A 22,927-nucleotide genomic window follows, 5' to 3' on the forward strand; every position below is an offset into this window, starting at 1 on the left:
ACACTATATTGGGCTCTCAGTGTCTCCATCTTTGTGAATATGAGAATCATATCTGCGCTAATAATGTTTTATTTCTTAGCAGTACTACACATACAAATCATTATATCATAAGCTTATTTTCACTTCAGATTCCCTTTAAAGGGACTCTGAGACGGGCATAGAAGAAATGTATACATACCTGAGGCTTCATCCAGCCCCCTTCAGCCTGATCCGCCTCATGCCGCCATCCTCCACCTTCTGGATTCACCGTAAAGGCTCCGGTAAGTTCGGCTAGTCGGGGCTCACTGCGCTTGCGAGGCCTGGCCATACGCATACCCCCATCGCGCTCCCCTGGCTGGGAGTGTTCTGCACCTGCACAGTACTACTGCACAAGTGCAGAATGCTCTCAGCCACAGGAGTGCAGTCGCACTGCGCATGCATCAGCTCCGACTGGCTGAACATATAGTGAATCCAGAAGATGGTGGATGGCGGTGAGGGAGCAATCAGGCCAAAGGGGGCAGGAGGAAGGTATGTATAATTTTTTTATTTTTTTCATCTCTGGTATACTTTAAGGGAGACCTGGTGTTCTGTGATCTCCATGGGGTCCAGATTGAAGAAAGGGGTCTCTGTGAGGCCTTCTGAGGTGAGGGTGATGTATGGTTCAGACAGTGCCCCAGATATCAGTTCCTGGTATGATTCTGGGAGAGCTCAGATCCTCAGGATATTCCTGCAATTGCGGTGGTCGTGGTCCTCTGATTGCAGCTGCAAGGCCTGCACCGTATCATGCGTTTATGCTCTGCTTGTAGTGCTTTGTGGTATAGGAACAGTTTGTCATTTTTCATCTTTAGGATGTCTGTGGTAACTCCAAGTGATAGAATCTTCAAAGTCAATGTTGCTTCTACCTGCCGATGCGCGGATTGAAACTTCCCTGCAAGTCTTGTGTGCATTTGCAACCGGAGCCTCACTAAGCGAAATTTAGGGAACAGTTTGGAAACTGTTCCCTAAATTTGGCTTAGTGAGGCTCCGGTTGCACTCCGGTCTAGAACTAGCCCAGTCGAGGCCCGTATCAGAGGAGGAGTCCTGAGATCTGCCCGGGAATCGCAGCCATCTTGGGACGGCATGGCTGCTGCATGAGGTTATCTGTAGCTGACCTCTAGGAGAGACGGTTTTCTTTCTCTGCGGCATGCACCGGTTTTCTGTAGGGGTGGCTGAGTATCGGATTACATTTTTATTTTATAAAATGTAAGAATATCAACTAGAAGAAAACTTGGAGGAAAAGAGAATTGGAAAGGCCCACTATGTCCAGAAGTCTCAACTTTCGATTATCAGCACTCACCTGAAATAATCCCTCTGGCTGCATGTCTATTTACATATATTTACACACGCAGAAGGGTTACAGCGGTGACTACTCCCTTACTGCAGACAGGTATGGCAGGTCTTGCCTGTCCTTGTTACCAGCCTCTATACCTCAGGGAAGAGAGCTGGTCTCATCACATTTAATTTTTTTTTAAATGAATTTTAATTTCTCAGAAAAATAAACAAATAAATCGATCCATGCCTAACAACAATAGGTAACATGCCTTGCAGTATAGATGACAAATCCTCCCTCTTCCCACAAGCACCATGCCAAGTGCTGAAGGACACTAGCTTTTTTGACACCCTGTCTCAGAGCAATCAGATTAACATCAAACCCCAGCTAATGAATACAGGAGTTTTCAAGAAGACTCCTTATCCATTTCTGTAAGTCTAAAACATTGTTATCACAAAACATCAAACGTGTTAACTAACGTATTCGATGGAAGAGTGGAGATAGGAAGTGTGTGCAGGAATGGCATGCAAGTGATGGCTTCATAGTTTGTACTGCAATCTTGTCTAATATGTACTAGCAGAAGGTGGGAGACCAGGTAAGCAATTGATTTCAGGAAGATGACAACCGTTTATCTGTATGACCACTAATCTAATAGTGTATGCCTAGTACAAGGCCCAGTACTCATTCAGCAAGGAGTCCTTGGGCTAGACTCCCAAACATTGCAGGGTGGCTGATTGAGTAGTATTAGTGGAGCGTTCCCCCACTTCCTACATAGCAGTATTAGCCTAGGGCTGCCTTTATCTCTCCTCCCCCATAACAGTATAGGGGCCCTAAGCAATTGTCCAGTTTGCCCCTGATTTAGTTATATAGTACTTTTATTTACTTGTAGTCCCTCGTTATAACATTCCTCGCTATATTGCTAATCATTATTATTCTCTGCTCATTATTGTGATCCCACTACAATACAGTACCCTTGAACCGTCGTCTGCAGATGTTGGCATGCTGGGGGGTGTTGATATTGTTAACTATCTGCTGCCCTGAGACTCTGTCCTAACATGCTGCTTCCACACTGACTTCTCCACACAGAAGTCTTGTGTAATGCAAAATTCATGTGACTGTTGGGTCAGTGTGGAGGAAATAGAACAATGTTAGGAAAGAGACTCTGATTACTGGCTAATAATACCCATGCTCCCATAACTCACCCACGTACCAAGCTCTGCATTGAAAAGGTGACCAGGAGATAAGCTGGCAAACCGGGTGGACTGGAATTGAGTCAGCTGAGTGGGCAGAAAGCTGGCAGTGCTGGACAAAGCTAAACAGGCGTGGATGGGAAACTAGCTTAAAGTCTAACTCCAACCAGAGCTTTTTATCAGAAGAATCCTTGAGCTGTGAGGAGTATGGGGTATACCAACTTTGTTCTCTATGAAAAAAATGTCACTTTCCTCACTAATATATCCATTATTCTGTTTCTGTAAGCTAAATTATATACCTGGAGTGAGTATACAGCAAGTGGAGTCATTGCTAATGACCTGAGGATCAGCATGATAGTTGGGCAAATTACATCTTCAAAAATTAACCAGCTAAGGTGCTTTTTATGGCTCTCTGTTCAGGTTCACTGTAAGTTTTGGATAAAGCATGAAAAGATACAATGGGCTCTATTCTCAATGAGTTACCGCATGAGTTAAATTAGGTAGTGATAAACACTGACCAAAATATCTCCATTTTCAAATTCACAATTTTCTTTCTCCCTAAATTACCTCATGCGGTAAAACTGAGGTAAAAGTGTGGTAATTACCTCAAAATTTATCTCCAATTTGAGATTCTCAATTGAAAAGTTGGTGTTAATTAAGGATTTTTTTTATCACCTACAAATGGTAGGTGAATTATCACTTCTCTGCTTTTGGCCTTCAGGATGGAGCCTTTTGAGCTTTCTTTGCTCGAGTTTATGTCAATTTTACATAGAAGGCAGAGAAAACGAGTGTGTCTAATCTCAAGGCGCACTTTCAGACCTCGTACAGTCTTTTAAATGATTTAATAGATGCCGAGGAGGAAATTCATCTCTGCGCTAAAAGATAAGCAACAGCATAATAACCATTAAAGAAAAAAAAATTGTTACAACTGATACAAATCTAACAAAAAATCTCCAGTGTATGTACTTCCTGCTTTCATGGAAGCAGACATATGGGTTAACATTCTGTGTTTACACATTAGCTGCTCTGCTGAGGCAGCCAGCTGGCACAGCTGAGAGCTCAAATTACAGTTGTGATTATTCACAGATGAGGGGGAATTAGACAGGCTAAATTATATACATACGGGGTGAATTTCTATATGTTTTTATTCTGTCCTGTTTAAGAGTTGAGGTCCCACTTTTAATGTGACAGGCTTTCCTGGGTCGTCTCTGTGTAATGGGTGGCAAGCATATGGGCTGCCCTACAATGGTCAAAAAAGCTTTATTTCTGTACATATTACTGACAGTTTTATCACCTGTTTTATCACCTGTTTTATCGCACTTTTATCAAACATTTATCACACTTGGTACATTTTTAGTGAATACTCACTATTTTTAGTGAATTATCACTGGAGGTAATATTTCACCCAAAAAAGAGTTACCGCACATGGTTTTGTAAATAGAGCCCAGTAACAGCTGTATTCCTGAGGACCAACGACCCTTGAAACGGAGGGTGTGAGAAACACAATAAATTGCAGTCAGCATGACTGTTGGCCTGGGGAGGTGGGCAGGGGCCTGCGAAGCAGGTTGACAGCTATTGTTTGGTAAACTAATTTTTGTTCTGTCTTGGTGTCATCCTTGTAGATAAGCCATCTTTCTTGTCTCTATTTTGTGTTTTTAACTCAGTTTTATCTACATTGGCTGCCTCTTTTGCCTTATCACGTTTTACCTCACTTGTTGTTCTATTTGACCCTGTCATAAGGTGAGGTAGCGAGGACACATCTCCTCTAAATGGTAACCAGACAGTGGTAAAACTCTGAGAGGCATTTAACCATTACTAGTTTACTGAAATCTAAGTTTTTTTGTCTGGAGTTCCACTTTAACAGCAGTGGTGTCAAATGACTACTAGATAGGGCAAGCTCTATGTAGTGGTCACTGTGAGGTTGTTCCTCATATTACATAGAACTTGCAAACACCTTGAAGACAGCATAACTTGGTGATTAAATAAGCAGCCATTTAAAGTGTACCTAAAGCCAAGTAAAGAAAATGAGTTTCACCTACCTGGGGCTTCTACCAGCCCCCTGTAGCCGTCCTGTGCCCACGTCGGTCCTCAACGATCCTCCGTTCCCCTGCCACGGCTTAGTTTCAGTTTTGTCGACTGGGAGTCGGCAGGCTACTGCGCCTGCATGGCCCTGACCACGTGTATCCTTGCTCACATTCCCGTCCGCAGTAGCGGCCTGTTCAGGCGTAGTAAGAGAAAACCTCATACTGCGCCAGCACAGGATGCTATTGCGGACGGGAACGTAAGCAAGGATACTCATTGACAGGTCCACGCAGGTATAGTGGCCCGACTACTCCCAGTCGATGAAACCAAGACACAGCGGGGGAACAGATGATCGTTAAGGACCAACGAGGGCACAGTACGGCTACAGGGTGCTGGTAGAATCCCCAGGTGAAACTCATTTTCTTTACTTGGCTTTAGGTTTCCTTTAAACAAGACTTTACTTTAATTGGTTGCAGATGACAGGTGGACATATAAACACTAAGGGCTCTTTCACATCCGAGCCCGTTTTGTGCGTTTTAAAGCAAAGTTAAAACTTTGCGTTAACCAAGGTAAAATAAAAGTCCATAGAATTTCATTTTGCCTTTCACATCTGCGTTTTGGTGCATTGCGGTTTGACGTACCCGGGAACTTTTAATCGTTGGGAGCCGCCGTTTTCCCGTCAGGTGAATTAATAACTACTGCCGCTGATCGCGTCGCACTGCAACAGCCCGACGACATGCTGCAGGCCATAACACATGCAGGAGAACGGCTCCTGCATGCATTCGCAGATGTGAAAGAACTCTAAAGCAGGGTATACACTGGCTCGATTCCCGGCCGTTTCGACAGCAGATTCGATCCTGGGATCGAATCTGCTGCCAATCGTTCGCGGTAAACGCAGCCGCCGATCCGATTTCCTCCCGAAATCGGATCGGTCCGTCGATCGCGCCGTGTGGGAAATTACCCTCGATCGCCCGCGGGTAAAGTGCGCGTCGCTAGCGGCGGCCGATCCGATCAAGTATACATTACCTGAGGTTGGCTCCCGGGCGTCTTCTCCGCGCTGCACGGCTCTGTTCCGGCTCCATCCATCCCGGCGCTTCCTGTGTCACTGCAGTGACCAGGAAGTTCAAATAGAGGGCGCTCTATTTGAACTTCCTGGTCACGGAGTAACACAGGAAGCGCCGTAATGGAGCCGAAACAGAGCCGTGCAATGCGGAGAAGATGCCCGGGAGCCAGCTTCAGGTAATGTATACGGGGGGGGGGGACAGGCGGCAGGAGCAGCTCAGCAGATGGTGAATCGGTTTCAGGCTGAAATCGATTCACAATCTGTTTGCAGTAAAGGCAGCCATACGATCCCTCTCTGATCAGATTCGATCAGATAGGGATCTGTCAGCTGGTCGATCTAATGGCACATCGACCAGTGTATGGCTACCTTAAGGGCTCTTTCACATTAGCCAACGTGTTGATGGCCTGCGGCGTGTCGGCTGTGCGACGCAATCAGCGGCGGTAGCTATTTATTAACTCGACGTGAAAGCGGTTCAATGCACCTGAGTGCGTTGAACCGCAACACAGCGAAATGCAACGTCGGGTGTGAAAGGTAAAATGAAAGTCTATGGACTTTCATTTTACCTTGGTTAACGAAAAGTATCAACTTTGCGTTGAAACGCAGGTAAAGGGCTCTGGTGTGAAAGAGTCCTTAAGCATGTCATTGGAAAATGATTTACTTTTTAAAAAGATGCAAAGATGCATTAGTTATGTGTAATGTTGTAAAGTGACAGCTGCAGTTACAATATGCTGCACAAGCTAAACAAACAAGAGCGTGTGGTGTGCATTGTGAGCCTACTGAGCAGCGTCATGTGCCTGGAGCCAGGCTCCATTTTCAAGCTGCTCTGCTGCAACAAGACAAACAAACTGAATCAGGCACTGAGTAACGGGATTTTCCTCAGTATGAGTACCTCCCTACTGATATCTCCTAGAAATGCTTCCACATCACCATGTAGTTTGCCCCTCTGGTAAAGTCCAGGCGATGCTAACAGCATGCCCTCATATTGGAAATGTACTTTCTGTGATCCCACTTACTGTGTTCTGTCTGTGTTTATCAGCTTTTCCCTTAGTTTGCTTTTCCTCTGTCTTTAATGCCGTCATCTCACACAGTGCACTGTGAATGGGTGTGGTTTGTGGCTATTGCCTGTTCTGACATAATCATATTTCATTTTATGCACTACCCTCTAGCCGTGACCTACTGAATATTTTGAGCTGGGAATTTTAGGAGTCAGACGGAGTTATAAAATCCTAGAGGAACAAGCAGCCATGCCGCTCTTGGTGAGTTTACAAAGCTTATACATGATTCTGATTATTTCAAGACTGTGGGATGACTGTGCTTTTCATGAGATTGTACCCAGCTTCTGTCAGCCTATTCTTTAGGTGTGTACAAGTGTTAGGAGGCAGCAATATCTTGAACATTGTTGGTTAAGTCAGGATAATACATACCAAATATCTCAAACTTAGGGATAATACAGCATCTCTCTGAAAAAGATAACAGATCAAATACAGAAATATATGCAAAGCTTTTGAAATAGCTGCACAAAAATAGTAACTTTGTAGCTTAACCACTTAACAACCGCCTAACGCCGATAGGCGGTGGCTGGTCGTTAGTGGTTTTACATGGAAACGCTGCTCGTTTGAGCGGCCGTTCCATGTCAGTTCACGGGGGTTGTGTCCGTGAACAGCCTGCGAGCCTCCGATCGCGGCTTGCAGGCTAAATGTAAACACGCGGGGAAGAAATCCCCACTGTTTACATCATACGGCGCTGCTGCGCAGCAGCGCCGTAAAGGAGATCAGCTATCCCCGGCCTCTGATTGGCCGGGGAACGCCGGCATCTGATAGGCTGAAGCCTGTCAGAGGCGGCGCAGGACGGATCTCCGTCCTGTGTCGCCCACAGCGAGAGGGAGAGGGAGGGAAGTAGAGGGAGGGTGGAAATCGCTGCGGAGGGGGGCTTTGAAGAGCCCCTCCCGCTTGTCACACATAGCCGGCGGCGATCAGACCCCCCAGCAGGACATGTCTGGTCACCCTGTCTGCCACACGATCTGTGCTGCGGGCTGGAGAGCAAAACAAGCCCGGTCCTTATATATTATCTAGAATCAGCAGATCAAGGAGCCTAAGTTGGTAAAAAGCAGGTTCTCTTTACAATCTGTTTACAGACAGTCCCCTACTTACAAACAACTCGAGTTTTAACATTTCAGAGGTTCAAACAAAACTTGTCTTCATAATACTGTTTTATTATTACATATTTTTGTTGTTAAATGTTACAGTTTTGTATAAACTGTTATAAATAATTAAAACCGCTTTAAAAGCATATTAAAAACAAAAAATAGTTAATACTATAAATGTATATATGTCCAAATCCAGAGTTGTCCAAAAGTAAATAATTTATCCATGTTTCACCATGATTACTCAACTTACAAACAAATTCAACTCAGTGGCGTAACTAAAAGTTATGAAACTTTCATGGGGCCCTACTAATTTTCACAACCCTTCTCTTTCCTCCCCTTGGTGCCCTTCATTGCCTGGGGCCCATCTCACAAGGGTCATAAAACAAGTGTAGCCATTATGATCTTCATACCCATAACAAGTGCAGCCACAAAACACCTGATCGGAAGTATACTTCCCTGTATCAGAGGAAGGGAAGGTTAGTAGTTGGGGCCCAAAAATAGCTCTGGCTCCCCTTGCGATCACAGGTGCTGCTCCCCTCTAGTTACACCCCAACGTACAATATCCAGAAACAGAACCTGTCTGTAAGTCTGTAAACTCCTAGGGACCTGGCCAAATAGTGTACTATATCAGAAATGTACTGTATCGAGATTGGTATTACGTTATACAGGTGCATGGCTGGGACCTGAGGACTGAGTTTACTATAGCCAGAGGTTTACCATATCAGAGTTTACTATAACAGAATTCTACTGTAAGCATAAAACACCTTGCAGACTTAATTAAAAGACCAATAATTCTTATTATGAATTGAATAAACAAAGGAGCAACTAACGGCATAAAACAATATGTGTTTAACTTTAATCTTTTGTTATAGCCCAATGAAATCTAAAATGATTAAGTACAACTCTAAGGCCCGGTTCACATTAGCGTTCGCTATCCGGATCTGATCCGGACCGCATAGTGTACAAACGGAACGTACGTTCCGCATAGCAATGTAAAGTCTATGCGGACATTCACACGCGTCCGTTCCGTACGTACCGGAGCCGGATCGGATCCGGACTCTTTTCCAACATGCGCTATTTTTTGGGTCCGGATCTCCGGCCCACGCACCCGGACCGGAGCCAGACCTGAGCCTGACAGCACCATCCGGAACACAGAAACCAATGGGAAACGGAAGGCACAGAACACACTGCCTACAAAAACATGACGTTCTCCCCCACTTCCTATGCGTATCCAAGCGGCCATTTCGGATGGGGACACATGGGCCAAGCATGTCTGGAGTGGAGCAGCAGTGACAGACGTGTTGTATTTGTATATTATATATGAATCATTTTGTAAACTTAACTATATTTGGGTGTCCTAATCCTCAGTCACTGCTTCTGGGGTAGACACCATAGGTGTAGTTCCCCTTTAGACAATTGATATATTCCACTGTTTGTTTTGGTCATGTGATTGTCACATGACTTCCTGTTGTAGGGGGGTATTTAGGTGTCACAGGTGATGGGTGTGGCACACCTGAGGAAGGGCTCCGCCCGAAACATGTTGTGTTTGTGCCTCTACATGCTTTGAATACAGCTTGTTGCTGAAGCCTTTTGTGTGCAGTCTCCATTCTTGAAGTTTGTGCTGGAGCTGTTTGGCAGAATGTCGGAGGTGGAGGTGAGGCCTACAGCGGAGGAACCTGATTCTACAGGTGCATCAGGTGCACCTTCTGCTGACCCCAACATTTTTTTCTTAAAATTTCGCTATTTTTTGCCCACAGATCCGGATGGCAGCCTGATGCATGCCTGATGCAAACAGGATCGGAACCGTACGGTTCGTTTGCATGGCAAAACGCAAGTGTGAACGGGGCCTAATAGCTCATAGGTTGAAAAGTGACTGAATATAAACAGTGTAAAGAAGAAAAGTAGCAACTATTTTTCATGAGTCACATGTGCTTTCCACTTATAGCATCAGTGCAGGTTTACAGTAAGTCCTTCGGTGTGAGCTGTAACACAACAGACAGCCGATGCGCGCACATGTGAAAGAATTTTCTATGTTTCCCTATGTGCCAGTTCACATCTGCGCGTTTATAGCTGAAAGCTTTTTCACAACGCACTGCCCGCAGCATTTTTGTGTATGGTGTGGACCTGACCTAATTTATAGAAAAAGATGATAAAAACAGCAACTGAAAAAGGAAGCACAGGACAACTGATCAGTTAAAGCACATTAATTGTCATAATTTCCCCGTGTAAACTTAGCCTTACTGTAGGAAATATGTGGTTGAAGGCAGTGCCAAGGGGGGAGTTACAGAGGTAGTGCCAAAGGCGGAGCATGGAAATAATTTGCACAATTTGTGTCTTTATTTGCACAGTTTACCACCAACTTAAGGGCCCATTTCCATTTGCGAATGGGAGCCGAAGGGATGCAATGCGGCTACGCGTCACTTCCTCATCCCCGGAATGGAGGAGATGGGGGCAGAATGCAGGCGTGCAGATTCCCTGATCGCTTCCCACCGCTCCGGATAACCTGCGCGCAATGGAAACGGTTCCATTGACGTGCTTTGGTTACAGTTTGGCTGCAGTGCAATGCTGCTATGTAGCCGCATTGCACTGCGTGTAGTTGAAACGGGCCCTTATCCATAATCAGCCTTTTGTACAAGGGATGGATAGAAGCTTGCGCCAAGCCCTAATCTGACATAGCCTGCTGTACTGTACAGTACATTATAGTTTGTGGAATTTCGGGATCCCACTTTCTGAGCAGGAATCTTGCCAGTGTAGGGGTCTTGCATCTATATAGAATAAGTAGTTACGGTAACTTGTACAGCTGTAGACAAGCACACCTATGAAACCTTTTTTTTTAATTTGAAAATACAGTGCCATGATTAATACTTATAATAATTTGAAAAGATGGATATAAATCAGTGCCAGCACTGGAATGTTTCATGAAGCTGCTGAATGAGGCTGCTGAATAATAGAGGAATCCACAACGATATAGCATTAATCAATTCAGCGCTGTATCTACAGCTCAGTACTTGACAGTGCACCACTGTGTCCTAACATGTTTCAGTGACCAGTCACTCTTAACTAGGGATGCTCGTTTGGATTCTGCGGAAATGCAATTTCCGAATTTCCGGCATCATGCGCATCAGACAAATGAAAACAAGAAGAAAAAAATATTTCAAAAAGACTTTGTAGTGTTTGAGAAAATCGATGTTAAAGTTGGCAGAAATGACCGCGAAAATCTGCATTGGAACCACTATGCGGTATGACACCGACTTTAGAGGTTAATAGCAAAGCCACCATAGAAGCTAGAAACACCAAATTTTCAGGAAATGTTAAGCAGACAAGTGGGAACAAGAAGAAAAAACAATATTTCAAAAAGACCTTGAAGTTTTTGAGAAAATCAATGTTAAAGTCGGCGGAAATTACAGCGAAAATCCATATCGGAATACGAAAATTGTTAGTTGTAATTGGCAATGGTGAAATGCGGATTTTCGGCAGAAACTGAAATTGGAATTTCTGACCATCCCTACTCTTAACTAATAAATGTGAGGCTTACCAGCCCACAACAACCCGAATCACAAGGCTAAGGATGGTTTTAGAAGTTAAATCCCCATCACATAGGTCTGACTCCTCTCACCCAGTCCTAATTGCCACCATGCCAGCGATGCTCCAATCTTAATAGTATCAACTCAGTGGTGGGTATATAAAATGAGGCAGAGGACATGGTCTAAGTCAGGGGTCAGGAACTTTTTTGGCGGAGAGAGCCATAAACGCCACATTTTAAAATGTAATTCCATGAGAGCCATACAATATCTTTCAAACTGGGACAGTAGGGCTCACGTCCCTGTAGCCATGGTGATGTGTATACAGTTGATCCACCGGGCAGTGGAAGTGTCAGACACGTCTTCAGCTTCTCTTGGGTTTCAGCGACATCAAGAGACAGGCAGTCTATTGGGCCAATCAAAGTGCAGGGATCTTGTTCTACTGGACTGACCTGACCTGACAGGGTGCGGAGTGGGACAATTGGAGCAGCTGTTCGTTTTGGGGTAGCACGAGTAAGTTAGTAGTGCATGCTACAGCAGTAGCCTACTTTGCAAATGTTACTTGCACTGCCACACTAAGCTGCGTTGCTTGAGCAGTGTAGCGTAGTGAATTAACCCCTACCGATTTGTCTGTGAGCCAGATGCAGCCATCAAAAGAGCCACATCTGGCTCCCGAGCCATAGGTTCCCTACCCCCGGTCTAAGTGTAGACTGTTTATTGTATCCAAAAAATGTATAGTTAAAAGGAAATAAAACTCACATGTGGGGCCCAGTAAGATAAGGAACTCCAAAAATAGAATACCTTTTATGTAAAAAAATCCCAGCAGAGAAGAGGTAATGGTTCCGTCCGTCTCCGGGAACTAACATATTACTGTGTGCCAGGGGATAGCAGAGACATTACAAAATTAAATGATTGTACATAGGGACATAATAGCGTTCAATGGCACACAAAATTGTGATGTAACAAGGTAGGGAAAAATATAACAGACGACTCATGAAGTCCATATGGTCGGGGAGAAGAGCTCATGGGAAGGAAGGCCCAACATGCTTCCAATCTAAAGGTGATCTTGTCATAATGGCACCGATCTAGGGGTGGGATCTATAAAGTAAAGTGTACAGCAAGTACTTGGCCAAGAACAATCCAGCGTGTGTACAAGGCTTTAAGTGTACCTTAGATGGTCTTAATGTGTGTATTAATATTTACCTGGGGCTTCTGCCAGCCCCATGAGGTACATGGGCTCCCTCGTCATCCTCTTCGGCTGCTCCGTTCATGTGCTATGGCCCCAATAATCTGGCCAGTCGTGAGCTTCTGGGCATGCATGGCCGTGCTCGGGAGCGTTCTGCTCCTGCGCAGTACTTCTCCCAGCAGCAGGGGTGTGCACGTGGCCTGAGCTCATGCTCAGAAGAGTGCTGCCAGATTTCCATAGCTCTGTGGCCATAGCACCAGAAAGGAGAGGCCAGAAAGAATGGCGAGGGAGCCCACACACCTCAGTGGGCTGGAGGAAGCTACAAGCAAGTAAAAATACACACAAGATTACATTAAGACCATCTCAGGTATCCTTTAAATCAGATTCTTAGACACAAGGACCTGATGCAGAATATCAAAATCCTACACTTTTTTTGGTTTCCTGAATATTTCCCATTAATCTGGAGGTGTGGACACGATCAGGGCCGGGCCACGGCAGAGGGGAGAGAGGCTCCAGCCTCAGGGCGCAGTGTAGGAGGGGGGCGCACAACTCGACTCAGCTATCATTCCCCAATTGTGTTTGAAGCAGAGAGAAATAAGAAAAGGGATACATGGAAATGACTGCAAGCCAGATAGCTAGATATTAAAGTGTTGGGGGCCCTGGGGGGCCTTAGTCTAATAGCAATCAGTGTGTGACGGCTGGGGTGAGAGGGATGGAAGGGAGCACTTTGGTGTCTCAGCCTTGGGTGCTGGAGGACCTTGTCCCAGCTCTGGACACGATCACCAGAAAAATTCTAAACCAAATACTGTACATGCATACTGAGCACATTAAAGGGAACCAGAGAGGAATGGAGCCAGGAAATAGAAAGAGCTTTTATACATACCTGGGGCTTCTTCCAGCCTCATAAGCCTGGATCGCTCCCACGCCGCCATCCTCCGCTTCCTGGAACCGCCGGTACCGGGCCTGTCACTTCCGGCAGACGCGGCCAATTGTCCGCATCACAGGGGCTCCCTCCATACCCGTACGCATGCGGCTGCGCAGTAGGCAGCCTCATGCGTACTTGTATAGAGGGAGCTCCGTGTGATGCGGAGAATCGGCCGCGTCCGCCGGCCGACTGGCCGACTCGCGGCAATGACAGGACCCGGTACCGGCGGATCCAGGCAGCAGAGGACGGCGGCGTGGGAGCGATCCATGCGTATGGGGCTGGAGGAAGCCCCAGGTATGTATTAAACCTTTTTTTGAACCTCTCTGGTTCCCTTTAACAGCAACAGCCACACCCCTGATTTGACAATTAGGTCACCATTATTATGCTACGGAGTTTCATATTTAAGTGTTTATTTACTGGGCTTATTAGCTGTTACAACATGATGCTTCTTGCTTACATCACCTTTCTCTTCCATCACTGCCGTGTAACCAAAGACTGTGTGTAATTTATAGACAACTCAATCTTGTCAAGATTTGTTGTATAACAAAGCTTTGAGCCAGTTCATTGTTCAGGAGCAAAAATACTGTTTTATAACTTCTTCACAAAAATAGTAGAGGGTAATCATTACAGACATAGTATACAGGACACAAAAGAAAATTAGACATCAAACATGCAAAATATAATTATGTTCTGGTTGTCTTGTCAGTAGTGTAAGTAACTTCATGTATAGGTTAGGTGTAATGATCAGTGATGTATCTGATGATCAGTACTAGCTCTATCAGCACAATAGTCAGTATTGTATTCAAAGTGTGATCACACGTGATTGGGTGCACAGTAATATTCAGGAACACAAGAGAGTGATAGCCCTTAGTGATAGGGGCTATCACTAATAGGAGAGTGGTCGTACAGGCAATGTCGGTAACAGATCGGTTAAGCAGAGGTACAGAATCAGAAGACAAGATCAGAGTGAGTATTCAGGCAGAGGTCGGCAACAGATCAGGTTGGCAGAGGTACAGAATCGTAAGGCAGAGAGTAGTCGGGGGTACAGGCAAAAGGTCAAACTCAGTAATAATCAGTAACAGTAATAATATAATTCCTAAGCTAGTGCGAATCCCCGGGGTCCTGCCGGTTCAAGCACACACGGACCTGACTAAGGTCTGAGAGCATTCACTGCGAAGTTTCAGCAACAACAGACAACAAGCTACTGACATCCCCAAGCTTAAATACAGACAGGCAATTCCAAACAACCCGTCCAGAACAGCCTGACCAATCAGCAGCGAGACCCAGCAGCCTGATGTCAGCTGACCAGCAGATCAGCTGACCCGTCTCCTAAGCCCATAAAGGTCCTGCCGCTCCCTGCGCGAGCGTGCCGAACTAAGCTGATGGGCTGCTGAGACACCTGTCCTGCCAAAGGCTGCGCGAGATGTCTGGGAGGACGCGGGAACCTCCGCGGTGACGTCAGATGTGGAAGCGGCGGTCGCACTGCTTTCCGCCACTGAGGTAATACTGCTATACCTGACATTAGGATAATTGTTTAGTTACTCATTTGTCATGTACTATAGTTTTATGTGGTGAGCAATGTGTCTGTGGAAAATGTGTCCTACTCAGGGCTGTATTTAGGGTTTGGGCTCCCCTAGGCACCCCAGACCTACGATGCCCTTCCCCCTCAGGAAATTTGCGGCGCGCTAAGTGCGCCATGGCAAGAATGGGCGTGGTTACAGAATGTGGTGGGCGTGTCCATAACACAGTGGGTGTGGCCAATTAAAATTTCCTAGTAAGAGTGCAACCCAAAGTCGGTGGGCCAGTGTTTCCTCCCCGGATATGAGTAAAGTGACCCTAAACAAGCAAGTAGGAAATGTTCCCACTATAAAAACACAAAAGCCAGTGTTCTCTCCCACAAAATAGTGTTAGGTATTAGATTGTGAGCTCCTCTGCGAAAAGTCAGTAACATGACTATGTACTCTGTAAAGTGCTGCAGTAGATGCCGGTTCTATATAAATGCATACCGTATTTTTCGCCGTATAAGACGCACTTTTTCTCCCCCAAAAATGGGGAGAAAAAGTCCCTGCGTCTTATACGGCAAATGCAGGGAATCCCCGACTTAAGAACACCCGCCGATACTAACCGCCGCCACGTCGGGGATTCCCTGCATTTAGCTACATGTGTGGTCTGCTCTCCGTACGGTAATGTCTGCAGGGGCATGTATGTATGTGCCGCCCCTGTGTTCCTGGCTCCCCCCATGTGGTGCGCAGACTCGTTCCCCTGCCTGATTGTCCGTTCCCGCATAGGTGCACTCACGTCCCCGCAATTGTACTCTACCCTCCCCGCTCGTTTCTGCTACCCTCCCCGCTCGTGTGCGCTGCCCCCATGTCAGCATAGCAGCCGCAGTCTTACTATGCCAGCGGCTCCCGGGATCGCAGACCTGGTCTTCTGTCTTGCCGCTCTAGTGATGGCTTCTGCTGATGACGCGTATTGCAGAAGCCATCACTAGAGCGGCAAGACAGAAGACCAGGTCTGCGATCCCGGGAGCCGCTGGCATAGTAAGACTGCGGCTGCTATGCTGACATGGGGGCAGCGCACACGAGCGGGGAGGGTAGCAGAAACGAGCGGGAAGGGTAGAGTACAATTGCGGGGACGTGAGTGCACCTATGCGGAGACGGACAATCAGGCAGGGGAACGAGTCTGCGCACCACATGGGGGGAGCCAGGAACACAGGGGCGGCACATACATACATGCCCCTGCAGACATTACCGTACGGAGAGCAGACCACACATGTAGCGGGGACAGCTATGGACACCTAGGGCACAGCTATGGACACCTGGGGGACAGCTATGGGCACCTGGGGCACAGCTATGGGCACCTGGGGCACAGCTATGGGCACCTGGGGCACAGCTATGGGCACCTGGGGCACAGCTATGGGGACCTGGGGCACAGCTATGGGGACCTGGGGCACAGCTATGGGCACCTGGGGCACAGCTATGGGCACCTGGGGCACAGCTATGGACACCTGGAGCACAGCTATGGACACCTGGGGGACAGCTATGGACACCTGGGGGACAGCTATGGACACCTGGGGGACAGCTATGGACACCTGGGGCACAGCTATGGGCACATGGGGCACAGCTAAGGACCACACTGCGGACGCCCGAGGACACCTAAGGACAAAGGGGGACCACACCGCGGACATATGGGGACACCTAAGGACACAGGAGGACCACACTGGGGACCCCTGAGGGCACATGGGGGACAACTGAGGTCACATGGAGGACATTAATTGGGGGAGAACATATACAAGACGCTCCAGTATATAGACACACCAGGTTTAGCATACATTTTTTTTCCTGGTTTTTGCCCTCTAAACCTGGGTGCGTCTTATATTCCGGAGCGTCTTATACGGCGAAAAATACGGTAATTGTAACGATTGGGGAATAATCTCCACGGTCAGCGCACAACGTGTACACTGACCCTGAGGGGATTTCCCACAAGCGCTCAGACAGAGGACCCCAGTTGCGGTGCAAATGCACCTGTGGAAGAAGAGACCAGCCAGCAGAAGGAGCTGTGGAGCACAGAGGATTACCACCTCTGAATGTCCCACAGATGTCAGATAGAGATTGCTCAGTGCAAATGTAGCAATGAGCAATGCTTAAAGGGAAGGTTCAGGGACTATCCGAAAAAAATAAAAATCCGCATCCACTTACCTGGGGCTTCCTCCAGCCCGTGGCAGGCAGGAGGTGCCCTCGGCGCCGCTCCGCAGGCTCCCGGTGGTCTCCGGTGGCGCGCCCGACCTGGCCAGGCCGGCGGCCAGGTCGGGCTCTTCTGCGCTCCAAGGCCTGGGCACTTCTGCGTCCCACGCCGGCGCGCTGACGTCATCGGACTTACTTCTCCTGCAGTCTCCCGCGCTGACAGCCTGGCAGAGCAGGGCTATGGCAAGATGGCGCCCGAAAAAATGGGCGTGGCCATGACATTGTATGGGCGGAGCTAACATAATGATGTAACAGCGAGGCATAAGAAAGCAGTGTTTACGCCATGATGTGGTCAAACGAGACTTTGCATCATGGGTGTGCAGAAACTGTGTGATGCTAATAGTATACCGTAACCACAAACCAGCAAACATAGCCATCTATGACCATTAAATAATAAATGCAGTAACAGTTACCCCAGACACCAGAAAATAAACGCAATAGGCAACATGTCAGCACAAAATAACTGCAATGCGGGCAACGTGTCAGTATAAAATAAATGCAATGCGGGCAAACATGTCAGTACAAAATAAACGCAATGCGGGCAACATGTCGGTACAAAATAAACGCAATGCGGGCAAACATTTAACCAGAAAAGAAACGCACTGCGGGCAAACATTTCACCAGAAAAGAAACGCACTGCTGGCAAACATTTCGCTAGAAAAGAAACAATGCGGGCAAACATTTCACCAGAAAAGAAACAATGCGGGCAAACATTTCACCAGAAAAGAAACAATGCGGGCAAACATTTCACCAGAAAAGAAACGCACTGCGGGCAAACATTTCACCAGAAAAGAAACGCACTGCGGGCAAACATTTCACCAGAAAAGAAACGCACTGCGGGCAAACATTTCGCTAGAAAAGAAACAATGCGGGCAAACATTTCACCAGAAAAGAAACAATGCGGGCAAACATTTCCCCAGAAAAGAAACAATGCGGGCAAACATTTCACCAGAAAAGAAACGCACTGCGGGCAAACATTTCACCAGAAAAGAAACGCACTGCGGGCAAACATTTCGCTAGAAAAGAAACAATGCGGGCAAACATTTCACCAGAAAAGAAACGCACTGCGGGCAAACATTTCGCTAGAAAAGAAACAATGCGGGCAAACATTTCACCAGAAAAGAAACGCACTGCGGGCAAACATTTCGCTAGAAAAGAAACAATGCGGGCAAACATTTCACCAGAAAAGAAACGCACTGCGGGCAAACATTTCGCTAGAAAAGAAACAATGCGGGCAAACATTTCACCAGAAAAGAAACAATGCGGGCAAACATTTCACCAGAAAAGAAACAATGTAGGCAAACATTTCACCAGAAAAGAAACAATGCGGGCAAACATTTCACCTGGAAAAGAAAGCATTTACTCACCTGGCAGAAGTCTCCGGCCTCTGGCGCGCTGCTCCTGGGACCGTCTTACTTCGCCTGCAGTCTCCCGCGCTGACAGCCTGGCAGAGCAGGGCTATGGCAAGATGGCGCCCGAAGCCCTGTACTGGAGACACAAATAGGTCTCCAGTACAGGGCTTCGGCAGCCATCTTGCCGTAGCCCTGCTCGCCTGCCGGTGTCGGAAACAGACACCGGAAGAGGAGGCTGAAGCGGGGCTGCAGGCAATGAACTGGCACGGCGTCTATAGACGCCACTGCCAGTTCATTGAGGAGAGAGTGGCCAGAGTCCCGAGACCGGGACGTCCCGCTGCTGAAAGCGGGACGTTTCCCGGGACCTCATTAAGCCTGGGACAGCGGACCCCGAATCCGGGACGTGTCCGGGGCAATCCGGGACGTCTGGTCACTCTATCCATAGTATAGGTAGGTAGGCGCCCCAGTATATGCAGCTAGGCATAGAAAGGTGCCCCAGTAGGTAGCTGGGCATAGGTAGGTGTCCCAGGGTAGGTAGGTACCCCAGTATATGTAGCTAGACATAGGTAGGTGCCCCAGTATAGGCAGCTAGGCATAGGTAGGTCAATAACTCCCTATTATTTTGTGCATAACACAACCAGGCAAATTGTATAACAAACAACTCAGAGATCAAACCATGGTATATCAAAAAAGTGTATTATGACATAACTCACATTTACACACCTATATACCCATGATCCCTAAGTATTGCACCACCCCTTTAAAACCATGAAGGCCACAACATGAGCACCTAAAATAAAATTCTATCGCAATATTGCACTGATAACCATCACAATGAACTCTATTGCTCTATTGCTGTTGTACATGCGTGTCCTTAATATGCCATCATAAGCACCAATTAATGTGATCCTCCATAGGCAAAAAACACATGGGGCTTGATTCACAAAGCGGTGCTAACTGTTAGCACGCCTGTGAAAACCCCCTTAGCACGTCTAAACAAGCTTTTCGCGCATAAAACTTTACGCGCGCAAAACTTTATGCGCGTAAAACTTTACGCGCGTACTGCACAGAGCACAGGGCGCTCCGCGCAAAGTGCCCATTAAAGCCTATGGGACTTAGCGCGCGTAAAACTTTGCGCGCCTAAAACTTTGCGCGCGCAAAGTTAGCGCGCGATCTGATTGAGAAATCCGGTGCTAACCTACTTAGCACCCTGGTTAGCGCGTCTAAAGACTTTAGACGTGCTAAGTAGGTTAGCACCGCTTTGTGAATCAAGCCCCTGATGTCTTCCTTATACCCAGCATGGCTAATATCACAGTTCATGATGTGTGCAAACTTATGCAATTACATAGTCCATCTATCTATTCAGGCTTGACTCACTTGTGCCTTCAATCTAGTGAATTTAAAAACATGCAGCGTCAGCTCACCGTTCCTTGACCCACTCCCTGTGCAATCGGGAGGGGTATGCAGACCTTATCACTCACCGCGACGGAAGCCGTACCTACCGCTGTATGCAGTGTCTTTGTGGAGACCAGCCTGCCCCAATTGCAAAGTCCTGGGTGCGGGTGTCCCCGCTGTCCAGGGGGCTTACCAGCTGTCTCTAGCGGTCTTCCGCGCTGCTGCCCACTCTCTCAACGTAAGGCAACAGCGCACGCCTGGTGACCGGAGCGGTGTCGGCTTTGCGTATCTCCCGTGGCTGGTGGGGGTACGGTGGCCTGTGCAGGACACACTTGTGGACGTGTTTCATCAAATTACATTTGATTTCTTCAGCACAAACAGCATTCTACTCCGGTCACTAGGCGTGCCCCAGTAGTTAGCTAGGCATAGGTAGGTGTCCCAGTATAGGTAGGTAGGTCCACCAGTAGTTACAGTAGCTGGGCATAGGTAGGTGTCCCAGTATAGGTAGATAGGCATAGGTAGGTGTCCCAGTGTAGGTAGTTAGGCATAGGTAGGTGCTCCAGTATTTGTAGCTAGGCATAGGTTGGTTCCCAGTATAGTTAGGTGTCCCAGTATAGATAGTTAGGCATAGGTAGGTTCCCCAGTATAGGTAGTTAGACATAGGTAAGTGCCCCAGTATAGGAAGTTAGGCATAGGTAGGTGTCCCAGTATAGGTAGTTAGGCATAGGTAGGTATCCCAGTATAGGAAGTTAGGCATAGGTAGGTTTTTTCAGTATAGGAAGTTTGGCATAGGTAGGTGTCCCAGTATAGGAAGTTAGGCAGAGGTAGGTGTCCCAGTATAGGTAGTTAAGCATAAGTAAGTGTCCCAGTATAAGTAGTTAAGCATAGGTAGGTTCCCCAGTATAGGAAGTTAGGCATAGGTAGGTGTCCCAGTATAGGAAGTTAGGCATAGGTAGGTGTCCCAGTATAGGAAGATAGGCATAGGTAGGTGTCCCAGTATAGGAAGTTAGGCAGAGGTAGGTGTCCCAGTATAGGTTGTTAAGCATAAGTAAGTATCCCAGTATAAGTAGTTAAGCATAGGTAGGTTCCCCAGTATAGGAAGTTAGGCATAGGTAGGTATCCCAGTATAGGAAGTTAGGCATAGGTAGGTGTCCCTGTATAGGAAGTTAGGCATAGGTAGGCGTCTCAGTATAGTAAGTTAGGCATAGGTAGGTGTCCCAGTATAGGTAGGTACGTGCCCCAGTAGTTAGCTAGGCATAGGCAAAGGTCCTCCTCCTTTTGTGTCCTACCTGATCATGCACCTGCATTACTGTGCACCCATACTATGTATTTGAGTGAACTCAATTTGCCTAATCTCCATGCTCCCATCCAGTGACTGACTAAGCATTACCTTGTACTGTGCTGCGTGATCTGGTTTTTCTTGTTTTCCTGTATTGTCGTATTACTGTATGTCACTGTATGACAGTGGCTGGATAGTGTACTGGTTAAGGGCTCTGCCTTTGACATGGGACACCAGGGTTCGAATCCTGGCAAGGGTCAGTACCTATTCAGTAAGGAGTTCAAGGCAAGGCTCCCTAACACTGCAGGGTGGCCTCTTGAGTGCGTCCCAGCGGCTGCAGCGCTTTGAGTCCGCCAGGAGAAAAGCACTATACAAATGTTCAGATTATTATTATTAAATATTGTCTGTAACCTAAACTAATGTCAGCGCTGCGTAATATGTTGGCGCTTTATAAATACAAAGAATAAAAAATAAATAATAGGTAGGTTCCCCCATATAGGTAGGCCATGCATAGATGGGTGCCCCAGTACAGGGAGCCAGGCGTGCGGGGAGCGCGGCTGCAACGGCGATACAGTGGTGGCTAGGCAGGCTGAGCAAAGCATGAATGAGAAACTTGCACCTGGGACTCACGCGCCTTGTATTTCCGGTTCCAAACGCAGGAACAGGAAGCATAAGGCACGCGAGTCCCGGCTGCGTGAGTCTCTCATTCACGCTCTGCTCAGCGCCAGGCCACTACTGTATCGCCGCTGCAGCCGTGCTCCCTGCCCGCCTGGCAATACCCCCTCGGCATCCAACATTCCAATGCCCGTCCAGGACGGGCATCTATAAAAAATGAAATCACATTTCTTAAAAAAAAAAGCAGCAGGCAGTTAGGCACCGCTCCCCGTGAAGGGCCGCTAGGGGCCGGTGCCTATTTTGCCTTTTAAGAAATACGGCCCTGGTCCTACTACATCATGTCTTATAATGTATAGAGACGTTTCGACTATATTTTTTAAGCCCCATCCATACTGGCCCTGCATGGGCAAGGGAAAGCTATGTTTGGACTATAGACTTAAAAACAATAAATAACTGTTTCTACCAGTTTTCTTGCTTGTCAGCAACATATGGATCTACTCCATCAAAGAACTGTATCAGTTTAGCACTAAAACAGTACAGTATCATTAAATATACAACAAAGTCCCTGTTATCTGGAACTCGGGCAACTGGAAGTCTCAACTAACCGGCATGCCTGAAGGATAACAAGGACTTTAATTTGGGATAGTTTTGGGCAGTTTTGGAGCCTTTAAAATACTTACCTCCAGTGATGTCTAACAGCATTCCTCTTGTTCCTAACAGCAATCCTCTTGTTCCTAGCGGCCTCCTAAAGGCTTCTGGCTTTCGTGTATTTGAGACAGCATGTCACGTGACCTGATGCAGGTCAGGTGACACTTCAGCTTCCGTGCATGGAGGAAGCCGGAAAGCCACTAGGAGCTAGAGTTGGGCTGAACGGTTCGCCTGCGAACGGTTCCACGCGAACTTCGGTGGTTCGCGTTCGCGTCCCGCAGGCGAACCTTTGCGGAAGTTCGGTTCGCCCCATAATGCACATGGAGGGTCAACTTTGACCCTCTACATCACAGTCAGCAGGCCCAGTGTAGCCAATTAGGCTACACTAGCCCCTGGAGCCCCACCCCCCTTATATAAGGCAGGCAGCGGCGGCCATTACGGTCACTCGTGTGCTGCCTGCGTTAGTGAGAGTAGGGCGAGCTGCTGCAGACTGTCTCTCAGGGAAAGATTAGTTAGGCTTAACTTGTTCCTGTCTGGCTGCATACCTGTTCTGT

The 22,927-nt window shown here is 47.3% G+C and overlaps 2 protein-coding genes across 4 annotated transcripts in view; both read left to right on the top strand.

Annotated features, from left to right (window-relative positions):
• LOC137538544 (RNA-binding protein 4B-like) overlaps window positions 1-6,814 on the top strand; it is a 198,432-nt gene extending 191,618 nt beyond the window's left edge. For 2 of the 3 annotated variants that reach the window (XM_068260784.1, XM_068260780.1), the window contains exon 4: window positions 6,730-6,814. The gene's annotated coding sequence lies outside the window, so the exon portion shown is untranslated. The remainder of the gene's footprint in view (window positions 1-6,729) is intronic. The other variant, XM_068260783.1, reaches the window with a different exon arrangement.
• LOC137538546 (phospholipase A and acyltransferase 2-like) overlaps window positions 6,737-22,927 on the top strand; it is a 63,644-nt gene continuing 47,453 nt past the window's right edge. The window contains exon 1 of the mRNA XM_068260785.1: window positions 6,737-6,819. Coding sequence (XP_068116886.1) covers window positions 6,808-6,819 — 12 coding nt within the window. The 5' untranslated portion in view covers window positions 6,737-6,807. The remainder of the gene's footprint in view (window positions 6,820-22,927) is intronic.

Source organism: Hyperolius riggenbachi, chromosome 11, assembly GCF_040937935.1.
Source record: "Hyperolius riggenbachi isolate aHypRig1 chromosome 11, aHypRig1.pri, whole genome shotgun sequence".
Taxonomy (NCBI): domain Eukaryota; kingdom Metazoa; phylum Chordata; class Amphibia; order Anura; family Hyperoliidae; genus Hyperolius; species Hyperolius riggenbachi.